A 27,989-nucleotide genomic window follows, 5' to 3' on the forward strand; every position below is an offset into this window, starting at 1 on the left:
GAGCAGTGAATGTGCCTTATCTAGGTTTGGTATAGACACCTGTATGTGGAAGAAGAGTCTTTGGTCTGTGAGAAGAAAATTAAGCTTTTTAGTGCAGAAGTTGTGTTTGCCTGACACCAAACACTGCACAACACCCTAACCGTGAAGCATGGTGGTGGTAGCATCATAATGTGGGGCTGCTTCTCGGCAGCAGGCCCATGGAGGCGTGTCAAGATAGAGGGTAAAATGATTGTAGCAAAATGTATGGAAATCCTGGAGGCCAACCTGATGCAGCCTGCAAGAGAGCGGCTTCAAAGATTTATTTTGCAGCAAGACAATGACTTTGACGCATGTAGCAAAATCTACGCAAAAAAAAGACAACAAGGTGAATGTTCTGGAATCACAGAGTCAAAGCTCAGACCTCAATCCTATTGAGAATTTTTGGCTGGACTTGAAAAGGGCTTTTCATTCATGATCCCCAAGCAACCTGGCAACTCGTCGGAAAGAGCTCAGAGGAGATTTCCAAAGACTGTTACCATTACTGCTGCTTTTTCTTGCAAATAGTTTTGCTATAAGACTGGAGTAAAACTGCAGTGTCCAGGTGTACAACACTGAAGGACGCCTATCTACAACGCTTCAATGGCGCAATTACAGCCCAAGTTGCATCTATTAAATATTGACCTGAAAGGGGGTGAATATTTAAGCAGTCACTTATTTTACATTGAATATTTTTAAATAATTTTGTCTTTCTGTAATATCTTGTCAAAAAAGGCCCAGTTACATTGACCATGATTCAATGTTGAAAAGCAATAAGAAGGGAAAGCTTCCAAGAGTTGAATTCTTTTTATGGGCACTTTACATAATCAGTAGACTGAATACCATGCAAATGTAACATATGTAAATTTTAATTTCTTAAATATTATGCAACAAAACAGTAGGAAGCCCTGCCAAATCCCTTCGAGATATTGTATTATAAACTAAGTGAGGAAAATGGAAAATGACGCTTTTGTAAAAACACTGCATGGATATGGGCTTTACGGTCCCTGCATTGTACACACTGTGCGTATAAATTACATAAGCACAGCGCATACAATGTGGATGCTGTGCTACCCAGGTTCTACCCTTGTTAGCAGATTGTGGACTTCAGTTGTTTTGGCGTGACTACTTTATTATGACAGTCTTAATTTTGCTTTATTTTGCAGGAGTACCAGCAGTGTTTGTGACCATTTGGGCAACTGTGAGAGCCACATTTGCAGACACAGAGTAAGTGATCTGCACTGAAAGCATACACATTATTATTGCGCAACTTTCATTCAAAACATACTAAAGTTACACACAGTCTTAAGCAAATACTTTATAATGAAAACACCATGTCAGCCCTTTCATTTAATGCCTTGACACCTATTGTCGCAAATTCGGAACACACCACTTTAATTCAGAGTGCAGCCAAGATATCGTATCCATCCCCCCAATGCCAGAAGCTTTTGCAAGCACTAGTTTTTCGTAGTGGGACCTAATTATTACATATGTGTTATTATTATTTTTATAGTTATTATGATTATTATATATCTCTTCAATGTGTAATAGACAAATTAGCAATCTCCACTTATTTTAGCATCAGCTGGAAAGCAAAAACACACAAGTTTTTTTTATTTAATTATAAACAAATTCAGTCATCAAGGCATCATTATTAATCACATGTATAGCAGTTCAGCTGGGTCCAGATTTTAAAACTTCTGGTGCACTGAAGATGTCGAGTCTAAAAAAGTTAGTGTTTGTGTCAGTATTTCATAAATTACTACTAAACTGTCATAAATTTGTGTAGCGATGTTTGAGGACAGGTTTGAAAGCTGGAAGAACTTAAAGTAGATTCACTTTCGTTTTGTGAAAGGGCAACTTTGTAGAGAGAAAAATGGCCCAGACTAACTTGGCAGCACCTCTGCCCCCTCTGCCTAGCTTCCTCACTATCTGCTCTCTCCATATTGGTCCTGAACCACGGCTGAACACTGAAGACTCTGGAGTGGAGAGGTTTACAGCTAAGCTGGGATCCAGCAGCTGTAGAGTGGAACCTTAACACCTATTTCGCTTCCCAGTCAGCAGGAGAGCAGCAGAACATTTTCTGTCTTCCTTCTGGGTCTTAGTGGCGCAGAAGAACAACTCAAGCATGATAATAGCTATGTCTTGAGAAAGTGCCCTGAGCAGTAATTGGTAGTATTGAGTAAAGATAGCTTAGCTAAAAGTCACATCAGTCCTTTGCTGATGCTATGCTGGTCAGAATCTTTCCGCAAATCTATGAGCTGCTCTGGTAAAAAATGAATTGAGATATGGTGGTTGAAGCAAACTGAACCATTTATTGATAAGAACTAGAGAGCAGAATGTTTTTCACTGCACTAAAACAATCAGACCTGTAAAAGCCATAGGGGTTTTATGTGTCACCTAGGGGTAATGAATCAATTGAAATATAATGTAAGTAGTTTGACGACCTGAATCAGTTTCTGAGCGGTTTCATATAACACTGTGTCTACAAGAGGCAGGTAAAGCTGGTAGAGAGCGGAAGACGTAGCCAATGCCCTTTCTAAATCTCTCTCTAAGCCCTGTCATATTGTGAAGTGATGGCAGAGATCATTAAGGACACCAGAGTGGAATATGAGGATTCTGGATCATCACCTCTACCAGCTTGATCCTCCCTTATCTCTTGCTGATCCGTGTTTTGTGGTTGTGTGTTTATTGCAGGTGTTGGGACTTAAGTGCAGGCAATTTGAAATGGATATATCAAGTGCCTATCCTGGCTGCCGTAGTGGTGAGTTCATAATTGTTGCTTGCCCCTGTCCCCTGCTGTGTTGGAAATGACAGTGTTTCATTGCACCTGTGACATTACAGCTGTAGTATAAGACACCTTATTATGTTTGCAATTACATGTCATCATGTTTCTGTTTTCTTTTCAGGTTAACTTTTTGTTATTTCTGAACATCATCAGAGTCTTGGCAACTAAACTACGAGAAACAAATGCTGGAAGATGTGACACAAGACAACAGTACAGGTACCAGTATCGTGCAAAATGGATAGTTTTAATTTCAAGTCTTACTAGTTCACTTTCTACTTTGGATTCCTTCATCACATGGCGTATGTGTCAGACTCAGTTATAATTATTTAAAATGGACAAAATCGGCAAATCCTTTCAAGAAGCTGGAGAACACAGCTTGTCTGTTTGGTTAATCAGTCCAAAAACTACTTTGAAGAAGAAGCAACATTGAAGAATGTGTGAATGGACACCTGTAGAGAGAGATAAATTTTAGTTGTATAATATGAAGAAGATTTGGCAAATGAGAGCGTGACATGTTACTTTCTTCTCACTGATACAGAAAACTGTTGAAGTCCACGCTGGTGCTGATGCCACTGTTTGGTGTCCACTACATCATATTCAATGCCATGCCATATACAGAGGTATCTGGAGTTCCCTGGTTGATCCAGATGCACTATGAGATGCTTTTCAACTCCTTCCAGGTAAGGCTGCTGTCGTAGAAAATCTAAGAATGCAAATTTAGCTCTCAGAGTGTCACATAAATATTAATGTGTCCTTCCAAGCTGACTGAATCTGATTGACCAGATCAGGATGTAAAATGTCCTCGGGGTTAATGTTATCACCAAAAAAAAAGACACTTATCGAATGTCCAATAGTTGTTTTGCTGCTTAGTTTCAGAGTTGTGGTTAGATCCCTAATTAAGATGAAGAGAACAACGGGGTTGCTGAGGACTGAAAATATCAACGTAATGGCAAATTATACAGCTAAAATGTCATTAAGTGCAAGCTAACAGTGGCTGGTTTATTAGTAATGTGAGTAAATTAATTATTTGATCTATTACAGGGATTCTTAGTGGCAATTATCTACTGCTTTTGCAACGGAGAGGTAAAAAGAGCGAAAAATAATTTGTCATTTATACCCTTTAATTCTTGCATATATTATAAGCTCCCATATATCTAAGCAACCTCTTTTCTTCCAAGGTGCAAGCTGAGATCAAAAAGTCGTGGAGCAGGAGAACACTGGCTCTTGATTTCAAAAGGAAAGCTCGAAGCGGCAGTAACACTTACAGCTATGGACCTATGGTATCGCACACCAGTGTTACCAATGTCACTGCCAGAGGACCGCTGACCCTTCACCTCACCACGAGGCTGGGACCGGTGCCTGTGAACGGACACAGGAACCTCCCCGGGTACGTTAAGAACGGCTCCGTCTCCGAGAACTCTATACCTTCATCAGGACAGGAGCTTCACATTCCCGAAGAGGAGCATTCTGCTCACCCACGGCCCTGTGAGGACCAGAAACCCTCTCCTGTGGTTGAAGAGGAGAGGGAGACGGTCATGTGAGACCCAGGGCACTCTGCATAGCGATGTAAAGTGGAAATAACAAATCATGAAACACTCTCAGGATGGTTTGAAGGGGAATGGCTGCATGCATCAACACTGCCAGTTTTTTCCTCCTGTGAACTGAGCCAGAACATTGCCGACTGATGAGGCTCAAAGCAAAAAGGGTGTATCACTTTTGTGAGCTCATTTGAGGGATGATGTTCCCCATTTTTGTGGCAATACTCTCAACTATTCCACCAACCACCTGCCACAAGGAATGTGTAAAAGGCTGAAAATAGACTGCCGTTTCTCATTTCTTCTCCACTGCCGTAAGTGTTGTCGTCTCGCCTTCTGTTTGCAGCGAATAAGTCTTGTGGTCATGTTTTGTGCATAAATTTACCTGCAGTTTGGTGGGTGCAGTAGAAGCTACCAGTACAAACAGCCTTAATCACCTATGTAAAGCCAGGTGGGTTTAGAATGCACTTAATGGCACAAATGTGGACAATTTCATCAGCAAGTTTTGGATAAAGTGCAGGCGTGGCCCAAAAAAAATTAAAGCTACTATTGTGAGGCATCTGTTCAAGGTTTCTGGCATGGTATCTCATTTGTTCTGCATTGACTTAAATCCACTTCAGTTTCAAAGGGAAGTTACTCAGGTAATTGAAGTCCTCTGTTGTTGCACACCTGTTTTTATACTTTTAAAGTGGTGTTTTAGCATAGTTGCCATCTCTCTCCAGAGGATGCTTGTATGTTATATAAGGCTGTGTTGATTTTTTTTTCTTCAAAAGTGTTGTACAGTTTTTGCTGTTAGAACAACCCAGTATTCATCCCTCTAATGACAACAGATTTTAAATGGTTAAAACTGAATGTATCATATTCCATTTTTTTCCTCCAAAACCATATCTTAGCGCACACACACACAACCAAAGAACGCCAAAGTAAGAATATTTCTTTAAAGGCTGCCTTTCTCTGTGGGTTCAGTGTGAGCTGAGATGGAAAGAAAAGGGGAAAAAAAAAAATCAGTGTCTAACATTCTTAACAAGTTCTCAAAAGATGAGACCCCATTTAAAACCACCGGGTGCCAGAAGCAGCCATTTATTCCAGTGGAATTCCTATTAAATGGTGAAGAATCCAAGAAAATCCTACATTCACTCAGAATTCAAAGGTGACATTTGTAATGGCTATTGAAACGAATAACACATGGTCCAATGTTGTGCTGCTTTTTCATGTATATACATACAAGTCACAATGTTTACAAAGGTCAGAAATACATTATAATTGTGAGCTAAAAGTGTTCATGTGTATAGATATGTTATGAAGCTGTTTTAATGTATTTTTTTAATGTGTTTGTTTATGGAATGTTGGAAATATTTGATTATGTACATAGTCCCAAACAGAACTGTTGAGTATATTTCCAGGTGACGGAGGGCATTCATACGAGCATTTAATGAAGCATTCCACAAAATATTTTAGACTCTGTAACTTGTAATATACTGCACTTAACCTGCACATTTGGCAGGATAGGTCGCATTATGTATTATACCAAAGACAAAGTTATTTTGAAGATTTTCTTTCATCCATCATCTTGTTTACAGTAAACCAAATCGTCTTAAAGTTTCAGTGAACGTGTGAACAGCGGAGAGGAAAATGAGAAAACCATTCAGCAGCTACGCAACAGTGGGCTCAGACCGTTAATATTAAGGGCAGTTTTGTTGCTTTAAAATCCTCAATTTGGATTTTTGAATTAGCTCAGTCTCAAGATTGAAATTTAGTTATTGATGTTGGTTAACTTGCTAAAATTTCAGCTCATATTTGGGAAAAAATTTTATACATCAGGAGCAACCACCGTTCAATGCCGAGCTCTGTAATCCCTTCTTCTGTCATGCTGTTTTGGTCCCTTCACACCTACTGAGCAATGCTCCCAATCCCCTGTTTCCCAGTTTAACAGCACCTGTTGCTAAATCCCTTAAGACGTGTGCATTGACTGATGTTTAGAACCTGACATGTTCCAGTTTGTCCACACAAGTCTAGGCAGCAATTAATACTGAATCTAAACAGGTAGATGGCATTAAACCTAAATCATGCTTCTGTTTCAGACAACCCTGCTTCTCCATTTTCCCGTTCAGCAAGTGCTTAAAGGATGGTCAGGCAATAGTCTACATTTTTCTTATCACCAGTAATCCCAGTGGAAAAACCAAAACCAACAATGATTTGGCATATAAGTAATGTCTGATGTAGCTTATTCCCATGTGAAATGGAGCCCCGTTGTCAGAAACATACTGATGAGCCATACATACACTGGGTGACATTTTTTTTTCTTTAGGAGATTATTTGTCTGTCGAGCAAACACCAAATAATCACAAACACAAGAAATGTGCAATCTATATATGAAAAGAGACCCCAACACATTCAATGATCAATACTGTTTTGCCTTTTTTTCTAAAAAAAAAAAAAAAAGCAACACCCAGCTTTTGTTTGAAATTTTGCAACCTTTTGTTCTGACAAAAGATAATGAGATTAAATCCTTGTAACTGAGGTTTAGCGATTCATATCTCAAGTGGAAACACATGGGCTCTGGCTGAGAGACAAAGATAAAGAGGGTGATGTCATAAAGTATCAGGATGCCAGACTACCACATTATTTGCTCTTTCTGAAGAATGATAAATAGAAAATCACAGAAATATCCACAATAATTACCTATACCAGACAACTTGCAACTGTTTCTGACAGTCGACTCGAACATTCTCATGGGGATTGGCTGTGATTGCGGTTGAAGGTTGAGTGGCTCGACTACAGCAGCAATTAGAGGTGGCTGGGAAAGAAAAAGCGACTGAGGTTGAGCAAAACCTTTGTCACTGGATAATACAGTGTCTCACTGCCATGAAAGACTTCATTTAGCTGGATTCTTCCAGCCAGTATTTGCTGCATTTCTCACTGTTCTGTTGAATCTGACAGAGTTTGTAAACCAATCACAGGGTGTGTTATGCTACCATTGTGTAAAGTAAAAGATCGGGCAGCATTAGAGCATGAAAATCTTGGAAACCCTTGGAAAATCCTATTTGAGCACTTTAAACCCCTATGAAACAGTATTTTGTTCTGATTGTATGATGTAAAATGATTGTGTTTTGGAACCCAGCGTACAATAAGGCCAATCATTATAGAGCTAATGTTGTATTTCAGTGTTTCAAAATACCTCTCATGGAAGTATAAAGTGTATTTCATTGTCATTTATTTATCTCGTGCTGAAATGTACTCAGTGGAGCCGTCGGTAGTCTTCATGCTTTAGATGCAGTATGTGGGCAGTGTTTCCTAACACACATCTGACCTTCTCATGACTCCATTGTGATGTAGGCATGTTGTAGACATCAGTGTAAACTCTGGATAAAGTAGGAAGATGTGTTCTGGTCTCTAATGTTCAGCAGTGAATTGTGAATAAGATAATAAATCTATAATTCTACTGTACTCTGAAGTTCTTGCACGGTTGAGACTCTATAAAACCTTGATAATGCTTTTTCTTTTCTTTCAGCATTTTGTTTATTTTAAATACAATTTCATACAAAGTTCATTTTAGAAAATAAGTGCCCAAAATGTTGCAGTGAAAAATATGAAATGACTTCTTTCAGAGTTCACTTCTGAGCTTTCTTGCCCCCCCCTTTAGCGCCTCCTTTGCCTCCTTTCTCTCCTTTCTCCCCTTTGTCTCCCTTCTCTCCAGATTTCTTCCCTTTTCCTTCACCGGCTTCTTTCTTAGGTGCTCCCTTTTCACCTTTTTCACCCTTCTTCTTTGCCGATGCATCCTTTTCATCTCCCTTTCCCTCTTTGGCACTCTTGCCCTCTTTCTTGCCCTCCTTGGTCTTCTTCTCTCCTTTATCAGCATCCACTTTCCCAGAGACTGTTGTTACCTCCTCCTTTTCTTCAGCTTTTGCAGCTGCAGGAAAACAAGAAGATAGGTTATAGGCTTCCCGGCAGCACCCGGTGTCATCAGGGTCCTGCCTCTGATAATAATTGGAAGAGAAATTTGAATCCAACAGAATGCTGCGCTAAGTGGGGTGCATGTAATGAAGGCGCATCTGTTTCTGTCTCGTCTAATAAGCATGGTCAATTCATCATTTTAATAAGGCTGTTTAAAGGGCTTACAAGGTGAGAAGTAGAGAAGAAATGTTTACAATCAGCTTCGTGTTTGTTGACAGAGACTATTACTCTGTACAACAGAGGTGGATGGAGAAGTAGTGGAGAGGAATATCAAAGTTACCAGACTGAAGTTTGAAAAAACACGTGTAGGTGGCAAAAGCAAAAAAAAAACTGATATATGGAGCTTTTTTAGCCTTCATCATTTCTCCTGGAAATAATCTACATTCATATTCACTTGTTTTTGAGAGAGTGAGATGAAAAAATCAATATCTCTCTCAAGTCTAAGGTGAATATGAAGCAACAGGGAGAAACTTGTTAGCATAAGGATGATAAATAAGAGGAAACAGCCAATGTGTCTCTATTAAAAATGCAACAAAATCCTCATTGCAGAACCCCCTCAGTCCAATAAATGACCTCTCACCTTTGACAGTGGTCTTCAGAAGAAAGCAAATGAGTGTATTTCTCTATAATATCAGATTAAATATGACTCTAGCTGCAGAGCATTTAAAGCGACAGCAGTTTCTTTAGGTAATACATTTAACAGATGGTGTATGAAAATGAAAGGAGCCCCTTAAATAAAAATGACGCTAAACTAACAAGGACTTAAAGACACCCAAAAACATAACTATAGCTACCTCAGATGAGAGTTCACAAATGACACCTGACTGTAGCTGGTCCACAGGAACACTAGTGTGATTTCACGCTACAGCAACTACTGTTTGAAAACAGAGAAAACTGCTTCAAGGGTACACTATAGTTAGAGCCAAATAGAGCTTCTCTTTCCTTTTTCCTCCCCCCCTTTTTTTTTGCTTGTTTTTGTCTCTAGTAGCAAAGCAAACATTTATGCAGCGCTTTACAAATGCTGCGTGAGACACTGGATACGAAAACAGAGGCCAAGAAGCCAAATGACAAACACACACCAAATGTCAAAAGTTGCCAGAGGGAGTCAGAGTAAACTTCAGATTAGTCTAGTGCCATGTTTTGCTGCGTTGGGTGAATCCAACCGACTTAAAATAATCAAGCAACCATCAGGATGTTTGTGTTTTGACTGAATTCCACTTTTCTCCTCGTGCATTTCTCCTCCACTCTAAAGCCTTTTCTCCTGCTTTTTTTTCTTCTTTCCTCAAACTATACAGCAGCCAGATTACCACTGATACATCAGACTAAAGGCTAGGTTGTAAATAAAATGCCAGTTTGAAGCCATTTGTGGTCAGACTTGCAGTGTTTTTTATTCAGTGTTCACTTAGTTACATTCGGTGTATGGCAGAGGGATAATTAAAGGTCAAGTAAAGGCCTTGACTCCGACACCATCGCCATCCTGAATGTGTCAAATGTTCAGCTGCTGCAATTTAGATACGGTGTGTTTTGGAGTTGTGACATTTCACCCTCGTGTAGTCTTAACATCTTGTACACTCCCCTTGTGCGGTTTTAGAGGTGTGTATGATGTTGGTGTGTGTTTCCTCCACTTTGACTCTGTGATTTTACCTGGGGGGGCAAAAATGACCCAAAGACAATCTTTGTACAGTAGTAATATACAGCTTTGATGAAAATATAAACAAAGACAGTTTTTCACTTTTTAAATCTTTTTTTTTGGTGGGAGAAGTTATCGAACTTCAAGTTGAAAAATGGAATTTACAGATTCTTCTCTGCTATTAACCTCTTGACGCCTGAATTTATTTACAATTAAATTTAGAAAAAAAACTTTTGCGTGTTTTTGCTTTCCAGCTGATGCTAAAATAAATGGAGATTGTTAATCTGTCTATTACACATAGAACAGATATATAATAATAATAACAGATAAATAATAATTAGATCCCACTCCGACCGGTCCTGCTTGCAAAAGGTTCCGAGGTATGTATTGAATATGCACAAACCGGCATTGGGGGAATGGATACACTGTCTTTGTTACAGTCTGAATGAAAGTGGTATGTAGCGAATTTGCGACAATAGGCATCAAGAGGTTAAACATCGTGCTGATGATACCCAGCTCTTCCTGTCATTCCCCCAGACGACCACTCTGTCTCTACCTGGATCTCATCATGCCTTGTCGCTATGCCGGCATGGACGAAAAAACTCCACCTTCAACTCAACTTCTCCAAGACTGAGCTCCTTATCCTTCCAGCCAGTCCCTCTATACAACAAAAAAATCAATATCTAGCTTGAATCAAACCAACTCAGCCCCACAAATTCTGCTAGATCAGACCCTTCCTGTCTGAACATACAACAGAACTCCTGGTACAAGTTCTCATAATATCACACATCCACTACTGCATACAGGCCTCCCCACATGCACGGTCAAACTTCTACAGACGATCCAGAATGCAGCAGCACATCTGGTTTTCAACCAGCCAAAAACAGCGCATGTCACCCTGCTGTTCAGATCGCTTCATTGGCTTCCAGTTGCTGACCACATTAAATTCAAAGCTGTGACACTTGCATTCAGGACTGCAAACAGTTCCCTCCTACCTGAACTCTGTCATTCAGGTCTACACCTCCTCCCCGCTCACTACCCTCTGTCAACAAAAGGCGCCTTATAGAACCACCAAGACTCGGCCGGTCCATAGCTAGACTCTTCTCATCTGTTGTTCCCCAGTGGTGGAGCGAGTTACCAAACTCTGCTCATCTCTCAGCCTTTAAGAAAAGACTAAAAACCCAGCTCTTCACTGAACATATTCGCACTCGACAGACTGCAAAAAACAAACAAACAAAAAAATCCTATTACACAGGTGCAGATAGTCCTATTTTCACATTTGAACTTCTTTTATGGCACTTATCCAGATCGTTTTCTCCCGACTAGACCATTTCTTGTGTTGTATCTACTCTCAGAGGTACGTTGCTTTGGATAAAAGCGTCTGCTAAATGAAAATGTAAAACTGTCAAAGGTAATTTTTGACACTAAGACAACGCGAGTTTAAAAAAAAAGAATCTGAGGCAATATAATTAATGCACAAATGATGTTTCTGTTGCCATTTTCCTTTTGCTAGTCCTCTACTCATCAATGCTGTGAACCTGAAAATTCCTTTTCAACACCTTTTCCTCGCTGCCTTCTCAGAGCAGGGGGCAGATGTGTGACAATGCATTTGATTTGTTAGAACAAAAACACTGTTTGGTGACACAGAAAACTTTTTCATTTGCAGCTACTTGAAACTGACTGATGCCAGATAAGTGAAGGTGGCAAGTAGGAGGAACTCTTTCGTTTATTTCATTCAGCGAGGTGGTGCTTTTGAAGGAGACAGACACAGAGAAAAATTAAAAAGAGACTAAACTTTTGTGCCTTCCGTCTCTTTCCCTGGTTGTGTTTGTAACGAATATTGGCTGTGAAACTAAAAAGGCTCACTGTTGTCTTTCTTCATGATTTTGCCCCAGATGCTTTTAAAAGCTTATTAAGTAAATGGAGGCAGGCAGAAGTTCTTAATGGGGAATGCCAGATATCTTAATGAAGCATAATACTTTGTCACAATATTCGCCATGTTGCATGAGTTTTTACTCTTATGCAAAACATTTATTTTACTGCTGAGTGCACCACAGTTTGTTTCTGTGTAAGTAGATGTTAATGAAAAATATATTAATTCACACTTTGAAGCGATAGAAGAGGGCGTTTCTTGATCCTCATTTGCATCATTTTACTGATTGCTTGGGGGGGGGGAAACTTCCCTACGTGTACTGCTGCTTTGCATAATCAAGCCCTCAGTTTAGAGGAAGAACAAAAGATTGAGTTTAATTCTATGTTAACATATTTACTGAATTACATTCAACAACCCTACATTTGCTGTCTATTCTGAACATTTGGTTCGTCAGATGTTGTTGCTTATTTAATCTCTGTGTCCTCAGCTGGATGTAATCACTGGAGAAATGCGTCAATTTGCATACTGGCATCTACATCTTCCTTACTTTATGTAGAAGCAAAGAGTAGAGCGTGGTTTGTTAGGAGTTTACGGTTGACAGCAGCCGATAAATATGTGTTCATCCTCACTCTTTCATCATGGCTGCAGTCAGTGTGTCTCCCCTTCAGCCTTTCTCCAGGCCACATGGTTAATTAGTTATATAGTACACAGGGCCGTAGCCAGGATTTTGGAATAGGTGAGGTCCATGATGCGCGCACAAAGTGCGCGCCGAAAATTTTTCAATGTTTTATAAAAATATTTGTTTATATATATATATATATTTTTTTTTTTTAGGCTACAAGTCACACAAGATGTTTGTTGTTTAAATATCTTTTAATGATGTGAAATCAGCGTTTTCCAAACAAAAATGTATATTTTTTCAAAAAAACAAATCAACTTTTTACATCAAAGGCTAGCTGAATCCTCCTGTGACCAGAGGCATCCCACCGTCGAAGGATATTCTCCCGGTTCACCTCCACTTTCTGATGCACATGCATCATCGCCAGGCCTGTCAATCTGTCGTTGGACATGGTAGATCTAAGCCATGTCTTAAGTCTTCGTATGGCTGAGAATGACCTCTCACAGACACAAGTCGTCACTGGCAAGGTTAGAAATATCTTCAACATACATTGTATGTTGTCTGATCAGGCATAAACTAACCGTGACGTCACCCGTTGGTTTCAACGGTGAGAAAATGAAGCCCGGATTTTGCTACTTCCTGGTCGCCGTTTTGGATTTTTTGGAGCCAGTGACGTAAAAAGCGTCATCAAACAGACTGGACCGGAGAGCAACTAGGGGCAGGATTGGCTGAGAACTCTCTTATCCCGCCCACGTTTTGCTGCAGAGGCTTCTGTTGCTGTCTATCAAGTATAGCCACGCCCCCTGGCTCCGCCAACTTTAACGATTTATTTAAAATTCAGTATTGATTTATTTTAAGATCGGCCACCTGATCTCTCATTTTGACCATGAAAACTAAGAGGAAAAAAATCCTGAGCTGTAGAAAATCAGTCTATCAAATTTTATTTTTTCCAAAAATGAATTGGGGTCTATGGAGCAAAAGCTTTTTGGAGCCAACCCTAGTGGACGGCGTGATATTGCAAGTTTTTGACACTTCCGGATTGGCTTTAATTCTGGAGCCAGGTGCTACGTCCACTATATATACAGTCTATGTGTCTGATGAGCCAGGCGCTCATCAAAAAAAAAAAAAAAAAAGCGCCGGACGCGCTCTCCGCCGTGGATAAAAGTAATTAAACTCTTTGATCAGATGATCTGACAGGCCGAACTAGTGCCGAATTATCTAAAAAAATATATTGTGGTCACCTTGGTGTAGATGGGCGGGGATGTGGTCTACAAAGTGCTAATAATAAAAACACTAGTTTTTGAACGGGGTTTGGCCCGCTGCCAAGCGCGTCACAGGGCGCATTTGCGGTACGTGCATCAGCTGATCAAACAGCTTTTCACCGCAACACGCACACAGGCACAAACAGAACACAAAGCCCATGGATGTTTACCACAATTTACAATTTACAAGCACGTTTCACAGAGAGGTTTCAAGTATATATGAGTTTATGTTTTATTCAGTTGGGCATATTTGGCAAAAAAAAAAAAAAAAACTCGGAAAAAATAGGTGAGGTCCGGACCTCGCTGACCTCATACCTGGCTACGGCCATGATAGTACACAGAAGATCTACTCCGCTGCATATGAGACCCAACTGTCCGTGCAGGGCCGGCTCTCCCTATACGCGAATTAAGCGGCTGCTTAGGGCCCCGCCGTCACTAGGGGGCCCCTGAATTGACTGTGTCTGATGGTCTGACCCACAGACTGCCATCTAACATTACTTGCTTCGGACTAACCTGGCAACCACCCAACACGCGTTGTAAGTTCAGTGTCGCTGACTGGGCGGCAGCCGCAGCCCCAGACATGTCAAGGCACCTTTTTCAGCCGTTACAACAGCTAAACCCGTTATTAGCATCCAGTAACGTGTTTTCCCGAGCCGTCTTTGAATGCACCATGAGCGCATGCTAACGCAGGTGTTCCACAGGAGACGTGCTGCTGTGCTGAGCAGTGCTGAACGTGCGTCTGGAGTAATGTTTAGCAAACCAGCCAGAGCCAGCAAGAAGCAAAAATGTTGACCATGCAGGGTCTGCAGAGGTGAAAAAATATATATAAGTGGCTGAGAAAAAAATATGTATCTATGGGGTAAAGTGATTTTGAGGTTAAATTCTACTGCAATTTTTACTCTTCCTAATGCTATTTCAGAATTTTTCTTACCACATTTTTTAATGTTTATTGCCATAACAGAAAGAGCAGAGTCAGGGAGGAGATGGATTAGAGGCCAGCAGCAGGGACAAGGATGTAGGGTCTTAACAGGTAAGGAGAGATTATAACTTCCTGAAAATAAGATATCTATTGCAGGGAGAAACCAGGCAGTACTGATCATTTCATGTTCAGTGTTTGGCACCTTTGGCTACTCGTCCAGTAGATGTTCAAGGGACATTGTTGTCAACTCAACTCGAGTTTGGCCACTAAAACTTTAGATTTTATAGTTTAAAGTTTTATACTTTATAGTTTAAAGAACTAGCCTAGTTGGTCCTCTGGTATTGTACTGTGGCTGTTAGGGATTATGTGGTTCTTTAGCCACTAAGGACGGTGCAATTAAATGTAAGAGAATGATAAATCGCTCTGAAAAATTTGTCCCCCTCACTTCTGAGATGGTGGTTACGCCCATGCCTGTCTTTATTCCAATAAAACATAAATCATCATGGTAACATATCAATTTAAACTGGCTTATTAGAAAACTATACGGGAAAAATACAGGAAAGAAAAAATAAACCAGCAGTCAGTTGGTGACTCCATGCTTCGTGCGTAAGTTAGGCTACTGTGACACCACGGCACCGTTTCAAACTTGATCGATTACACTGGTCTGGAGAAGCCACAGATGGAAAAGCAGTAGCACTAGAGATGGCATCATGGCTCCAAAAAGGAAGTTCAGGAGTGGGCTGAATATTTGCTGTTAATCATGTGCATGTGTGTTTTAACCCAATTACAAGCTGTGCATGTGATTTGGTAGTTGCCCTGTGCATGTTTTGGGGCCACACAAAAAAATCTTGCTTAGGGCCACCAAAGTCCTAGGGCCGGCCCTGTGTCTGTGATGACACTATTGAAGAGATATGGAATCTCTCGCCACACTAGATTCATCGTGTTTTCTTTTCCGCCCCTAGAATGCAGATCTTATTTGATTGAATTATGATGCAAGAAGAACTTTGACAGCTGAATGCTTTTTCTTCCTTAATTAATTTCACAATAACCAATGAGTGTAATATTTCACTTAGAGGAACAGGAAAAGAGAGATGTCAGTCCATATTTATCACCATTCCTAACCTGAAAGAAGCTAAGAGTCACATAAGGCAGAACACCAAAGAGAAAAGGAGAATCAATGCAACCTGTGCTGACAGTAAGGATCATTAGTCGCAGATAGTATGAGAGATTTGCTTTATTCAAAGCTAATCGTGGAACACACAGACAAAGAAACAGACAAACATTAAATCACATGCATGGCAGTTTGCAGATGGCACTGCAATAGAAATTTTCTTACAATATCCGATTAAATTCATGTGCTTTCAGTGTTTTCATGCAAATGTGCACAAAGCAGAAATATCAAATATTAAGGATGTAAGAAAGAAGAAAGTTTCAGAAAATACAAAAGTAAAAACTACAAAAGTCAAGCTGCCTTAAAGAAATCGTACTTGCCAAAGCAGCACTACGTCTATAATGGAAAACAGTACAAGTTTTCCATCTATTCTGATGCAAGTTACTGCTGCAATTCATCTTCACTACAAAGCAGTGTAGAAAACTGAAACTGTCCTCGGTTTTCTTTCTACACATTAAAAAGCACCGACTTAAGCAGGTAAATGAGAGATGCATTTTCATTTGTTTGAATATCTCTATCTCTGTCTCTGTCTCTATTTGCGTTCCTATAGCATTCAAGGTAGACCAGATCTACTAATGCAGCACAGATTGATGCATGTGGAATAAGTGCATGAATTGGACTTTCAGAGTGGCTGTCAATGTGTACACTATGTTTTTTGAAGCAATTTGGCCAAAAGGTGTGTCTGAAGGAAGGATAAAAGCAAAAGAAATGGAAGGAAAAATCATTCCGTCTCTGGCAAAGTGACTGAAATAGAATGCTCCTCGGCGACCCTAACTTCTGAGAGGTGGCCATTGTTAGCATTTTGACTTTGGACCTGCTCAGACACTGTCTGTACTGCAGAAGCATCTGGGGTAGCTGGAAGAGAAGAGAAGAGAAGAGAAGAGAAGAGAAGAGAAGAGAAGAGAAGAGAAGAGAAGAGAAGAGAAGAGAAGAGAAGAGAAAATTTAGTAAAGCAGAGCATAAAATGGAGCAGAAGAAGAACTGAACAAAGTGATACAAGTTCTGTGAAGAAAAAAGAAGACATGGAGAGAATAACAAAGTGGAATACAACAGTAAAGAGTGTTGTAAGAAAAACAAAAATAACAAAATTCTACACTGTTTGTCAAAGTATAGAAAGTCAGATTTGCACTGAAATTCTTCATCCACATGAAACTAGACTCATCAAAAGGATTTCTCCTGCTTTTCTCTTGCTGTGTTTCTATATAAAGCAGTCAAAAACTCACTCCACACCATTTTGAAGAACAATTTAAGAAAACATCAAATTGTTCTCGTACTTTTATCTCCCATCTTGTCATTCACAAGTTATTTTAGTATTTAAAGAAACAGTGTTAGAATAGACAACAGTATAATTACTGTCAGAGTAACTGGTCACTCTTTCTACTATTGTCATATTTGAAAGTTCTTGACGATATGTACTTACATCCTGGGATCTCAGTCAGCTCATTCAGAGGTGGCACTGTCTCTAATGTGTTGGCGTATTTCTTGGCAGCCTGTCTCTGCGCGTGCCGTGCCTCTATTTCCTTTTTGGTTCTCGGAATTCGGCATTTGAATATACAACAGAGAGTGATAACTGAAGGAGAGAGGAACACAAACAGAGACGTGGTGAGTTTGTTTGACCAGGAAATGTCAACAACTGCAACATTTTGCACAATTACAAAGGGTTTAGATGGTAAAGGATCAGTTACAAAAATTACAATATACAGTGGTGCCCAAAGGTCTGAGTGTTAGGATTCTGCCCCAGTTTCTGCCTTTTTGTCCTTTTTCCATTTTTTCCTCCCTTGTTGTTTTGTTCCTCTGTCTCCCTCTGTCTGTCATCCTTTTCCTCCTGTCTCTCTTTCCCGGTCACTCGCCCCCTGGTTCTGCCACCTGATTGCTGCATGAGCGTCAGCTGCCGTTAATCAGCCAACTCCACTCACCTGCTCCCCTCCTCTGCCATTTAAGCTCTGCTCTTCCCCTCAGTCTCCGCTGGCTTATTGTGGACATTCATGCAGTTTCAGACTCCGATTCCCTGCTTTCCCTTCTCTAGATTTATCTGTTTTTGGACTTCTTCGCTTTGCTCCCCTTGTGGATTTACCCCCTTTTGAATAAAGCTGTTGACTTTAGTTTGTTTTCACTCTAGTTATTAGTTTCCCCTTGTTTGAGTATCTGTTTGTAGCCCTGCCGTTTACCCCTGTTTAGTTTCCGTTTGCCACTTCAGTCTCGTTTTCAGTTTGTAGCGTTTTTGATTAATAAACCTTTTATTTTTAGCATTATATCTGGCTGCCTGTCTGTTTATGCCTGCGCTTGGCTTCTCCACCCCACATTCGTGACACTGAGACTACAAGTTAAGATGCTTGGTTTGAATTTTAACAACTTGATTTGCTGGTCAGTTTTTATAAACATACACTACTGTTCAAAAGTTTGGGGTCACTTAGAAATGTCCTTATTTTTGAAAGAAAGGCTTTTTTTTCAATGAAGATAACATTAAATGAATCATAAATACATTCTAGACATTGTTATTGTTATAAATGACCATTCTAGCTGGAAATGGCTGATTTTTAATGGAATATAGGTGTACAGAGGAACATTTCCAGCAACCATCACTCCTGTGTTCTAATGCTACATTGTGTTAGCTAATGGTGTTGAAAGGCTAATTGATGATTAGGAAACCCTTATGTTGGCACATGAATAAAAGTGAGTTTTCATAGAAACCATGAAATTACCTGAGTGACCCCAAACTTTGGACAATTTTTCATTGCATATGAAAATATAAGTAAAATGTTGAGTATCTTAGTATTTCTTTTCTCACATTTTGCTTTAACAACAGCAGCACTTGAGCTGCATGAACTCTACAAGTTTGTACAAAACCACTTCATCCCAGCATGATCTGACAATGTTCGAAAAAGCTTTAGCTTATGCTTGAGTTTCTCAGTCTTCAAGGGCTCCTGTTAATGTTCAGTAGGGTTGAGGTAAGGCGTCTGTGGAGGACAGTCCATGACACTCAGCACTGCTTGGTCATCAAGTAGCTCTTAAGTTGTGTCTGTGCACATTGTCCTGCCACAATAAGACTTCTACTCTACAAAGACACAACCCAGAGGCAGCAGATGTCTCAGAAGGATAGAGTCCTTGGTCAAGATGGAGCTGAATCTGTGTAGGTGTCCATCTCCAGACTATCAAAATACCCTCAGACTGGAATATTCCCACCGCCATGTGGGTTTGATGCAGTGTGGCATTATTCTCTTCACTGTTTTTTTTTTTGTTTTGTTTTTTAATATACATCTTCACTGTAAAACAAATATGTGCGGATGTGTATGTTTACAGGTGTGTGTATACATACATATATATCTATGTATGTATATTTTTGTGTATATATTTAAATATACATATTTATATAGTTGTTTACATGTATATATTGGAAACTGTTTTCATTCAGAAAATGTGTTTGTTTTTGTATTTATCAGTCAGATAGTGAGCTTGTTGCATCAAAATTTCAGTCATAACATGCACCAACTAGTGTATGTTCTGGTTGACAATAAAGAGGCTATTCTATTCTATTCTATTCTATTCTATTCTGCTACTACCACAAATCTCTCATTTGGATTTATCAGTAAACAGGACTTTTTCCAGTCATCCACCATGAAAGGCAAGTATGTCTGACTCAACCCCAAGCATGCAGTTTTCTGATGGTAATTTTGTTGACTGGAGTCCTGTGCTCTTTACCTGACAAATTAGTTTTGGTAAAGTTGATTGTCTATTGTCTGTAAACAAAGCTTGGTTTCTGAATCCTCTGATGGTGAGGTGACCGTTAGTTGCCTAAATGTGCTGTGGATACGATCGATCCAGCTTCTGTCGCGCACACCATAGAAACCTCTTGTCGCACCATGATTTGGGAAAACCTCTTTGTCCAGAATAACAGTTCGATTTCTGACTCTTTCATGTAAGGTCATTTGCAAATATCACAGTGCTAATTACCAAGTAATGTTCAGGCACAAAATATCTGCAAGTTGATTTACTTGAAAAAGTCTCTAATGAGTCAATCGGATCCACCTAAATGTCATTTAAAGGCTGCCTTCAGGATTCAGCACAAATAGATTTGGTCTTTTGTGTCATTAACATATTTGCTGCCACAAATCTATTTAAATCTCTTTGTTGACCCATACTTGGTCTAGACTCTTACTCCTAATCACTTCTTCTTTAGTAGACAAGTTAGAACTTCTTATCTTTCTAAATCTTCAAACTACCTGATTATTTCCAAGCTCACATTACAATTTTACATATTTTCAGTGGGGATTTTATGTAAACCACAATGCTCCCTTGATTCATCACAGCAGATTTTTCACTAAAAGTGACACTATTTATGGAAAAATCCATTTTTGTTCAAAGCAGCATCTCATAATGTACATTTATCTGTTGCTTAGTCTACAAGTGTTTCATGGATTGTCATAAATTTTGCAGTTTGATGATTCTTTGACCTTCCCTCTAAACGTACCTGCAGATCAAGGTTTTCACTCATGTTCACAGATGATGAACCGTGTACGGTTTAAGTGAAATCACTAATTCACGTGCCCAACAGAATTACTTTCGGTAACTTGATTAGTAATAATTGGATTATGTCCAATTCTGAGACCAGAAGATCAGCCCTTGCTGTATTTGTTTGTATTCTAACATGTTAGGAAGTGAACATTTGAACATTAGAATTACCACTTAAGATTAATATGCTCGCTCTACCATTCTGAGTACAATCATGTTAGCACGGAACTCAAAACACTACTGAGAAGTTTGGTTTCCTAATATTTGAACAAAGGCTACTCCAAAAAGTTTTTCACAAATTTGAAGGCAACGTTGGTACTTTCACTGAACATTTTCTCCTGTGTCTAAACCAATGCTGGGATGAAAAGCAATTAAGCATCTCTCTGTCTTTTGTTACAGTTTCTGCTTCTACTGCGATGACTCACTCAGAGAACAAAATTAAACCATGTCTGTTCTGACTTAGCATCATTGTCATTATTACTAACTACACTGTGTTTGATAATGACACTATGTAATCACAGATGCTTGGGTTGCAGTTACTTCTCAAGATAGCAGTCTATTTCAAGAAGATGACAGAATGATTGCCTAATAGATACTAACCAACTGCCAAAGCAAACACTGCAAAGATGCCAATGACCTGCCATAGCCGCAGCCCCCAGAAAACAACAGTCTCGGAATTGACAGGGTCTGGCTTCTTTGGGGGATCTGTGGGTAAAAGCTGTGGAAAAAGAGAAAGCATTGTTTTTCTTGTAGGTATCTGAAAACCAAATATAAACCTTACCAAAGAAGTTTCACAACAGAGTGCAAAATCTCACTGAATGAAAGATGTTACAGGATCATTTATGAATTAAGCTTAAAGTGTGTTACTGTTTCACCAATGTCGTGAGTAGCCGGTGTAAAAATGTTAACTCATTTCTCTTTCTGACATTAAGTGAAAATGAATTAAAGATAAACTGTCTTTGAATGTAATTACTCTGCCAAGGAACGCGACGGAGTTATGTGACAATTGGCATACGTTTGTCTGCCTGTCTGTTTGTCCGTCTGTTTGTTTGTCTGTCTGCTCGCAACATTACTCAAAAATGGATAAACAGCTTTGGATAACATATTCAGGGAAGGTCAGAAATGACACAAGGACCAACTGGTCAGATTTTGGCAGTGATGCAGTTTATAGTCTGGATCCACAGACTTGTGAAGATTTCTATATCATTGCGAGATAGCAGCATGGTGACACTGTAACTATGACAACAAGTGAACACTACATCAGCTGCCTGCTGATGATCACATGACTGTGATCCTACTACAAATTCACTACTACGGACTTATCAGGACTTATCTGTTGGAAATGATACAAGGAACAATTCATTAAATTGTGGGGGTGTTTCTGAGTCCCATCAATTCCCTCCACCCGCTATATATTTAGGTCATGCGATTTGGTATCTGTACATAACATACACATGCATAAGATGTGCCTGTGCTCTGTGCAAGGTCATTTTGTTTGTGGGTACATCTATAATAAATGCCCACTGTTACGGCCATCAGTATGGGTGTGCCGTCTGGTTTCTTGGGTCATGTCCTGTTAGGCCTTTGTGTGCGGGTAAACTGCATGTGTGGGTTCAGCTGTGGCTGTTTTCAGAGTAATTTCAGAGCCTCCAGGAACCCCAGCTGCCAGCCGTTTCAGCCAACGACTCTGGAGTTAACGACCTGCACTACAGCCTTGTTCTGCCTGCCTTCGACCTTCCTGATTGGGCTACCCTCCAGCTCGCCTCCACCTTTAACCAATTGGACACAGCCATCACCACGCCAGCACATTATATATCTGCCACCACGTTATTAGTCGGGGTGGCTGGTATTTGTGATCAGTCCGCCCTGGTGCCTCGCTGTGCGTGTTTAGATGTTTGTATTGTGTTATGTGTCCGTCTGTAGGTATGTGTGGTCGGGTTGGTGGGTACCACAGAAACTTTGATCTGTAGACAATCGTGGTGAGTGCTACAGACACTGTGGGCTTAGTGAAGAAGCCATTTGAGTTTTGAGTCTTCGTTACCTGTGTGGTCAATGTGTGTGAATGTGAGGCACCAGTTTTGTTTAGTTTTGCACTCTTTGTATTAGTTTCTGTTACTGGTGGTGAGTGTTGCTGATGTATTTAAGTTTGGCTGGGGAGTTTAATTGCTTTGTTTTGGGTTTAGATAATTTAGGAACTCTGTTAGCCTTTGTTTGTTTTATTACCTCTGCCAAGGAGGTTATGTGACACCCGTCATTTGTGTCTGTCTGTCTGTCTGTCTGTTAGCAAGATAACTCAAAAACGCCTGGGCAGATTCAGATGAAATTTTCAGGGGATGTAGCCTATGGTAAGAGGAAGAGCTGATTTTAATTTTGGTGGCAATCCAGAAAGGATTCTGGATCACTTTGTTTTTTTTGTTTTGGTTTTTTTTTTGGTATGTGGGCCAAAATATGACAAAAACATCATAGGTTAGTATGTCGTCCAACAAATTGGAACAAGGTGTCCAGATAGCTCAACTGGTTAAGAAGGTGATTTGTAAACAGAACTGTGTCAGAGATGCAGGTTCAATTCCAGCTCATGATCCTTTACTGCATGGCTTTCCTGTTTTCCTCTCTCCCTGTTGATTAATTAAGAATGGAATAAAATTGTTCATGAAAATATATGTCTTATGTTTCCATGAAAATACAATACTTCATTTTCTAAATCGTACATAAATGTATGTGAATACAATGTTCCATGGGAATGTCAATATCCTTGGCGGAGGTCTGCGCTCTCTGAGTGCTTTTCTATACTGACAGTCAATAGAAACTTTGAGGTAGAAATGTACACAGAATTCTACTTATAGTGGGGTTGTAATTATTCATTGTGGATTTACTGATGATCTAGTGCCCTGGTAGTTGAGATAATGATGAGTTGTCATTTTGTCATGATTCATTGCACATGGGTTGGCCACTTTGCAAAAGTGAACCAAATACACACCAAGCAATACTCAGTGAGTATCTGCACAATTTGAGAATGGGTTTTAAAGGCCCAAAAAAGGCCACCATTGTTAGTCCAGTGAACAGCATCACGCCGCGTCTATCACATGAACAACGTCTCCGGGCACTGGGTATGGTGGAGGCCGGTTTGAGCTACAGTGATGTATCCAGGCGTATGGGCTGTTCCCAACCCACAATCAGAAGCCTGGTCCAAAGCATGCGCCGACGGATTGCTGCCTGCATCGAAGCAAATGGAGGCCATACTCGGTATGGACTGTTGTGACTTTGTGTTTGGCAGGTGCCGTTTTCTTTTGTGAAATTCTTTATTTTGAAATCATTCTTGAAACTTTAGATTTTTGTTTCTGTATGCCAATATGATAAACAAAAGATTCATATGAAGAAAATCCAGTTTCGGGCTTCAAAATAAAAATTATGTTGAAAAATACGGTCTCAAAGTTTTTAATGACTGTCAGTGTAGTTTAGTATGTTTTAGTATGTGGTCCAAAATATGACAAAAACATCATAGGTTAGTATGTCGTCCAACAAATTGGAGCAAGGTGTCCAGATAGCTCAACTGGTTAAGAAGGTGATTCGTAAACAGAACTGTGTCAGAGACGCAGAGTTGATTCCAGCTCATGATCCTTTACTGCATGGCTTTCCTGTTTTCCTCTCTATCCTTGGCGGAGGTCTGCACTCTCTGAGTGCTTTTCTAGTTCTGTTCTGTGATTTAGCAACACTCACCAGTCATGTGTTCATTGTTGTCACTTTTATGTTCCTTTGTCACTAAGCAATAAATCCCTTCACCTAAACCAATAACATTCTGGTTTCTTTGTTGCATCTAGCCACCCCCTAGAGGTTGGATCGTAACAGCCACATTCTATAGTGCTGTGATTCCTGATCATCACTAACTAATAAATAAATGCTGCATTTCTAAGAAAAATGCTGCATTTCTGACAATGCCACATGGGGGAATGAACAGCCTTGGTGGCATACTGGACTCTCTAAGTGCTCTTCTAGCATTGTGATTGCAAGTCATGCAGCAACACAGTTCAGATATGAAAGAAGCCTTTGCAGGCATAGATTCCTTAATCAGTCCTGTCTCCTTTCAGTATAATTGACCCACAAGTTTGCATCTAATGCCCTTGTAAAACCTCACCTTGACAATCCCCTGACATCAGTTTGGTTATTATGTAATAATCTTTTGATTTTCACAATGTTTTTAGATGTCTAAATTCTTTCAGTAGTATCCAAATCAAATGCTTTCCACATTTCAAAACATATCTCTGCTGAGCTGGGGATTGGGGAACATTAGGAACACAAACTGCATATCTTTTTGTTCAATCAGTGGCTTTGATCAATACTACTGAGGCCAGCAGAGCACTGGTTCCCTGACAAAGTCACACAGGATTTCTCCTTGTGTACTCTATATTGATCACCTAATTTGATGATAGAGGATTGTTTTGGAAACTCTATACTTTAGTCCACAAACCAACGAGCAATGGATCAGAAAACTGACATTTATTACATTTGCTTCTTTTGCTGATAAGGCTGTTATGTGGTGAAATAGAAAATGCATTTTATATGGTAAGATGGTGACGTTAAAGAATGAATCTCCACATAAGATTAGACCAAAAAATAATATGCTCGCTTTAGTAAAAAGTTAAAAATCAATTCAAAGAGTAAAAAGAGCAGAAACGTAAAAATGCTGGTGCAGTTTGAACAAAAATCTTATTGTGATTTGGTGGAAAATAGTAAATATCTTGGCTATGCAACAAAAAAATTATGCAACAGTGTGTAACTTAATGATTGGTAGCATAGGGAAAGTCTTCAAGTTTGTTACTCATAAAAATTACCAACTAATATTTCCACAATATTTGAAAGGAATTCTGTGGTGTTATGTACTAAATCAGTATAATGATGAATACAAGGTTTTAAGTTGACAAAGTTGCTCCAGTTTTATAGGTATTGGGGGTAACTTGAAATCCTGAATGAAAAGTGAAGAAAAATACAGTTATACAGACAATACCATTCAGCTATTGCAATTCTATTATAAATCAACTGACACAGAAATTTGAGTTTAAATTACACACAATTTTAAGTTGATGCAATTACCAACAGCATCATGTCAACACAACCCATTAAAAGAATGTTTGCAACCTACACTACTAGTCACAAGTTTGGACACACCTTCTCATTCAATGGTTTTTATTTCATTATTTTCTACATTGTAGATTAATGCTGAAGACATCAAAACTACAAAAGAATGCATATGGAAATGTGTAGTAAACAAAAAAGTGTTAATCTTTCAGTATTAATCTACAATATAGAAAATAATACAAATATTGAATGAGAAGGTGTGTCCAAACTTTTGACTGGTAGTGTATCTAAAGCAGTAAATTTTAATTTTTATCCTGCAACCATGCATTTATGTAAGGGCTGGCAATAGGACCCTCTAATTATTTTTTGGGTTCATGTAGTGTTGTTAAGGCAGTAAATGTAAATATATTGTTTACTTCATATGGATAAATCCATATAAATCAACTCATTATTATGATCTTAGAATCTGGCTCCCTTTTTCAGAATATGCATATGTCTTTTCTTGTTTGTACAAGCATCGGAGCAAAAGAAGCAGCTGTATTTGCTATTTGTCTGACCTGATAGGCTTCAGCAAGCCAACATGCTAAATATGACAGTGCAAGCTGTTTCAGGGCTGTTTGTGTGCTGCAGGAGACACAAGCAGGGATGTGAACTTAAACAAAAAAGCTCCACACACACACACACACACACACACACACACACACACACACACACACACACACAAAACCTGGGAAAAAAAGACTGTTTCACGCTGTGCGTGAGTAACTCCCACAGAAGGATTAGCCCCACTGAGGATATTTAGCAATGCTCTTAACAAGAAGCATTTTTTTCTTCAAGAGTGATTATGCAATGCAAAGCCCTTTACTCTGGAGGGGAGCATTTCATGTGGCAGGATTAGTGGCTATAAGCCTCAAGTTTTCTTTTAGTGGAACAAAAAACACAAACTCTGAAGCATGCTGACCTCAAGTTACCTGATATTAATCATACACCCACATGTATTGCACATTTGATTGAGCCGGATGTTGTTTTGGTTCGTTTTTCTGTGAAGTACTCAGCAGCATGTTTGAATGTTTTTCCTCAGATAAGAGTTTGGTTTTGTTGTTCCTCTGAGGTGATCCTCTACGGACTAATCAAGGACGATTAGTATAACTGAACAGGGGATTAACACCTAAATATAGAAAAATGTGCTCTTGGACAAAAGTTGAGTATACGATTTATACACAAATGTTTGCTATGTCTACTGTATTCAGAACCAGTCTTCTGACATTTAAAGCCAAGTTTACAGATTTGTGTACAGTCCACATGACTGCTACCAACAGTATTATTTTTAAAAATCTTATGTAACCAGCTCAGGAAATGTGTTTTCACCTTTTTCAAAAAGCTATTTCTTGTGTTTTCTCTCATACTCTCTAAAAAAGTATGTTTACAACAAATCAAAATGCAGCAGCAAAACAGGGTTATATAGGGATAAGCAATTGTCTTTTAATAGCTGTATACAGGACCATAATATATGGCTTCACTCAATCTATCTCCCTCTTTTTTTTAATGCTCGCATGGCCCTCAGTCAGCATTTATTAAAACTTTTCATTGTAATCACATGGCAGATTCGTTTATTTGTTTGTAGTATGTGTCTATAACTGCAACCACTGATTCATTCTACTGTGATTAAAGAATGCTTTGCCAGTCATATCAGTATGATGTTATCCAGTCTTCTATGTAAACAACCTGTTTTTAGGAGCAAAACTGCTTCTCCCTTCTTTTTTTTAAAAACATGATGCATTCAGCTGCTTTTGTGTAGTCAGATCAAATTCTCTGCAATCTAACGCTCTTCTGTTCAGCCCGAAAGCACAAAAACAGCCCGTCACCCTAAGACTATTCATCTTCGTCCCCCTAATAACACCCATGTAAACATGTGTTGCTTAGCCAGTCAGGTAAGCTCATATTATGTATCAGATTTCAACACAGGTGCATCCACTCCTCCTCCAGAAAGGCAAACAACAACTCTGGCGACCAAACAAAGAACATAAATCACATATATGTAGGCTACCTTTTCAACAGCGAAACACCTGCACCCGTCACAGAGAAACCCTGGGGATTTCAGTGAGAGGGACCTGTGGAGGATATGGTGATGTATCAGGCTCTTACCTCAGGATCCGGGATCTGGGAGAACACGGAGGACATGCACTGAGACAGCAGCACTGTTCCCCAGCCCCGTAGCAGGAGCTGAGGTGGGCAAACAGGCTGATCCCCAACCATTCTCTCCTCCTCTTTCTCCCTACAGCCACCCTGCCCCCTATCTCCTTCCTCCTCTTGCTGTCTTCTTCTTTCTCTGTCTGCCTGCCTGCACTGGCGCCGTTTACAGGACAGGACCACAATGGTCCCCAAGTGATTAATAGTGAGTGTGGTGCTGAAGGCTTCCTCCCATCCCCGTTTGTCTGTTTCTCTGCTCCTCTATCTGTTGCCTTTCTGCCACAGCACTCTCACGATACCAAACACACCGGCGGTCACTGCTGCAGCCAACTGAAAACCGCCCCGCTACAATGGAGGGAGCCAAGCCCGCAGTTTGGGTCCATTAATTAATTAATAGACCTGGTGTAGTTTACAGCAAGCTCATCCTACTGAGGACAGGCAGTTAACTCAA

At 39.7% G+C, this 27,989-nt stretch overlaps 2 protein-coding genes across 2 annotated transcripts in view; one reads left to right on the top strand and one right to left on the bottom strand.

Annotated features, from left to right (window-relative positions):
• The window catches only part of pth1r (parathyroid hormone 1 receptor), a 57,315-nt gene extending 49,530 nt beyond the window's left edge, over positions 1 to 7,785 (top strand). Inside the window, exons 8-13 of the mRNA XM_022208088.2 lie at positions 1,182 to 1,242; positions 2,713 to 2,779; positions 2,925 to 3,019; positions 3,342 to 3,483; positions 3,845 to 3,886; positions 3,982 to 7,785. Of these exons, the coding sequence (XP_022063780.1) occupies positions 1,182 to 1,242; positions 2,713 to 2,779; positions 2,925 to 3,019; positions 3,342 to 3,483; positions 3,845 to 3,886; positions 3,982 to 4,344 (770 nt within the window). The 3' untranslated portion in view covers positions 4,345 to 7,785. The remainder of the gene's footprint in view (positions 1 to 1,181; positions 1,243 to 2,712; positions 2,780 to 2,924; positions 3,020 to 3,341; positions 3,484 to 3,844; positions 3,887 to 3,981) is intronic.
• Positions 7,786 to 7,884: 99 nt separating this feature from the next.
• Positions 7,885 to 27,984, bottom strand: tmie (transmembrane inner ear). The gene is made up of 4 exons (XM_022208090.2): positions 27,494 to 27,984; positions 20,876 to 20,993; positions 17,187 to 17,336; positions 7,885 to 8,248 (listed from the first exon to the last, which is right to left on the bottom strand). Exons 1-4 carry the CDS (start codon positions 27,602 to 27,604, stop codon positions 7,950 to 7,952), a joined length of 678 nt encoding a protein of 225 aa, XP_022063782.1. The 5' UTR covers positions 27,605 to 27,984; the 3' UTR covers positions 7,885 to 7,949.
• Positions 27,985 to 27,989: the final 5 nt, after the last annotated feature.

This window comes from Acanthochromis polyacanthus, chromosome 9 (genome assembly GCF_021347895.1).
Source record: "Acanthochromis polyacanthus isolate Apoly-LR-REF ecotype Palm Island chromosome 9, KAUST_Apoly_ChrSc, whole genome shotgun sequence".
Classification (NCBI taxonomy): Eukaryota; Metazoa; Chordata; class Actinopteri; family Pomacentridae; genus Acanthochromis; species Acanthochromis polyacanthus.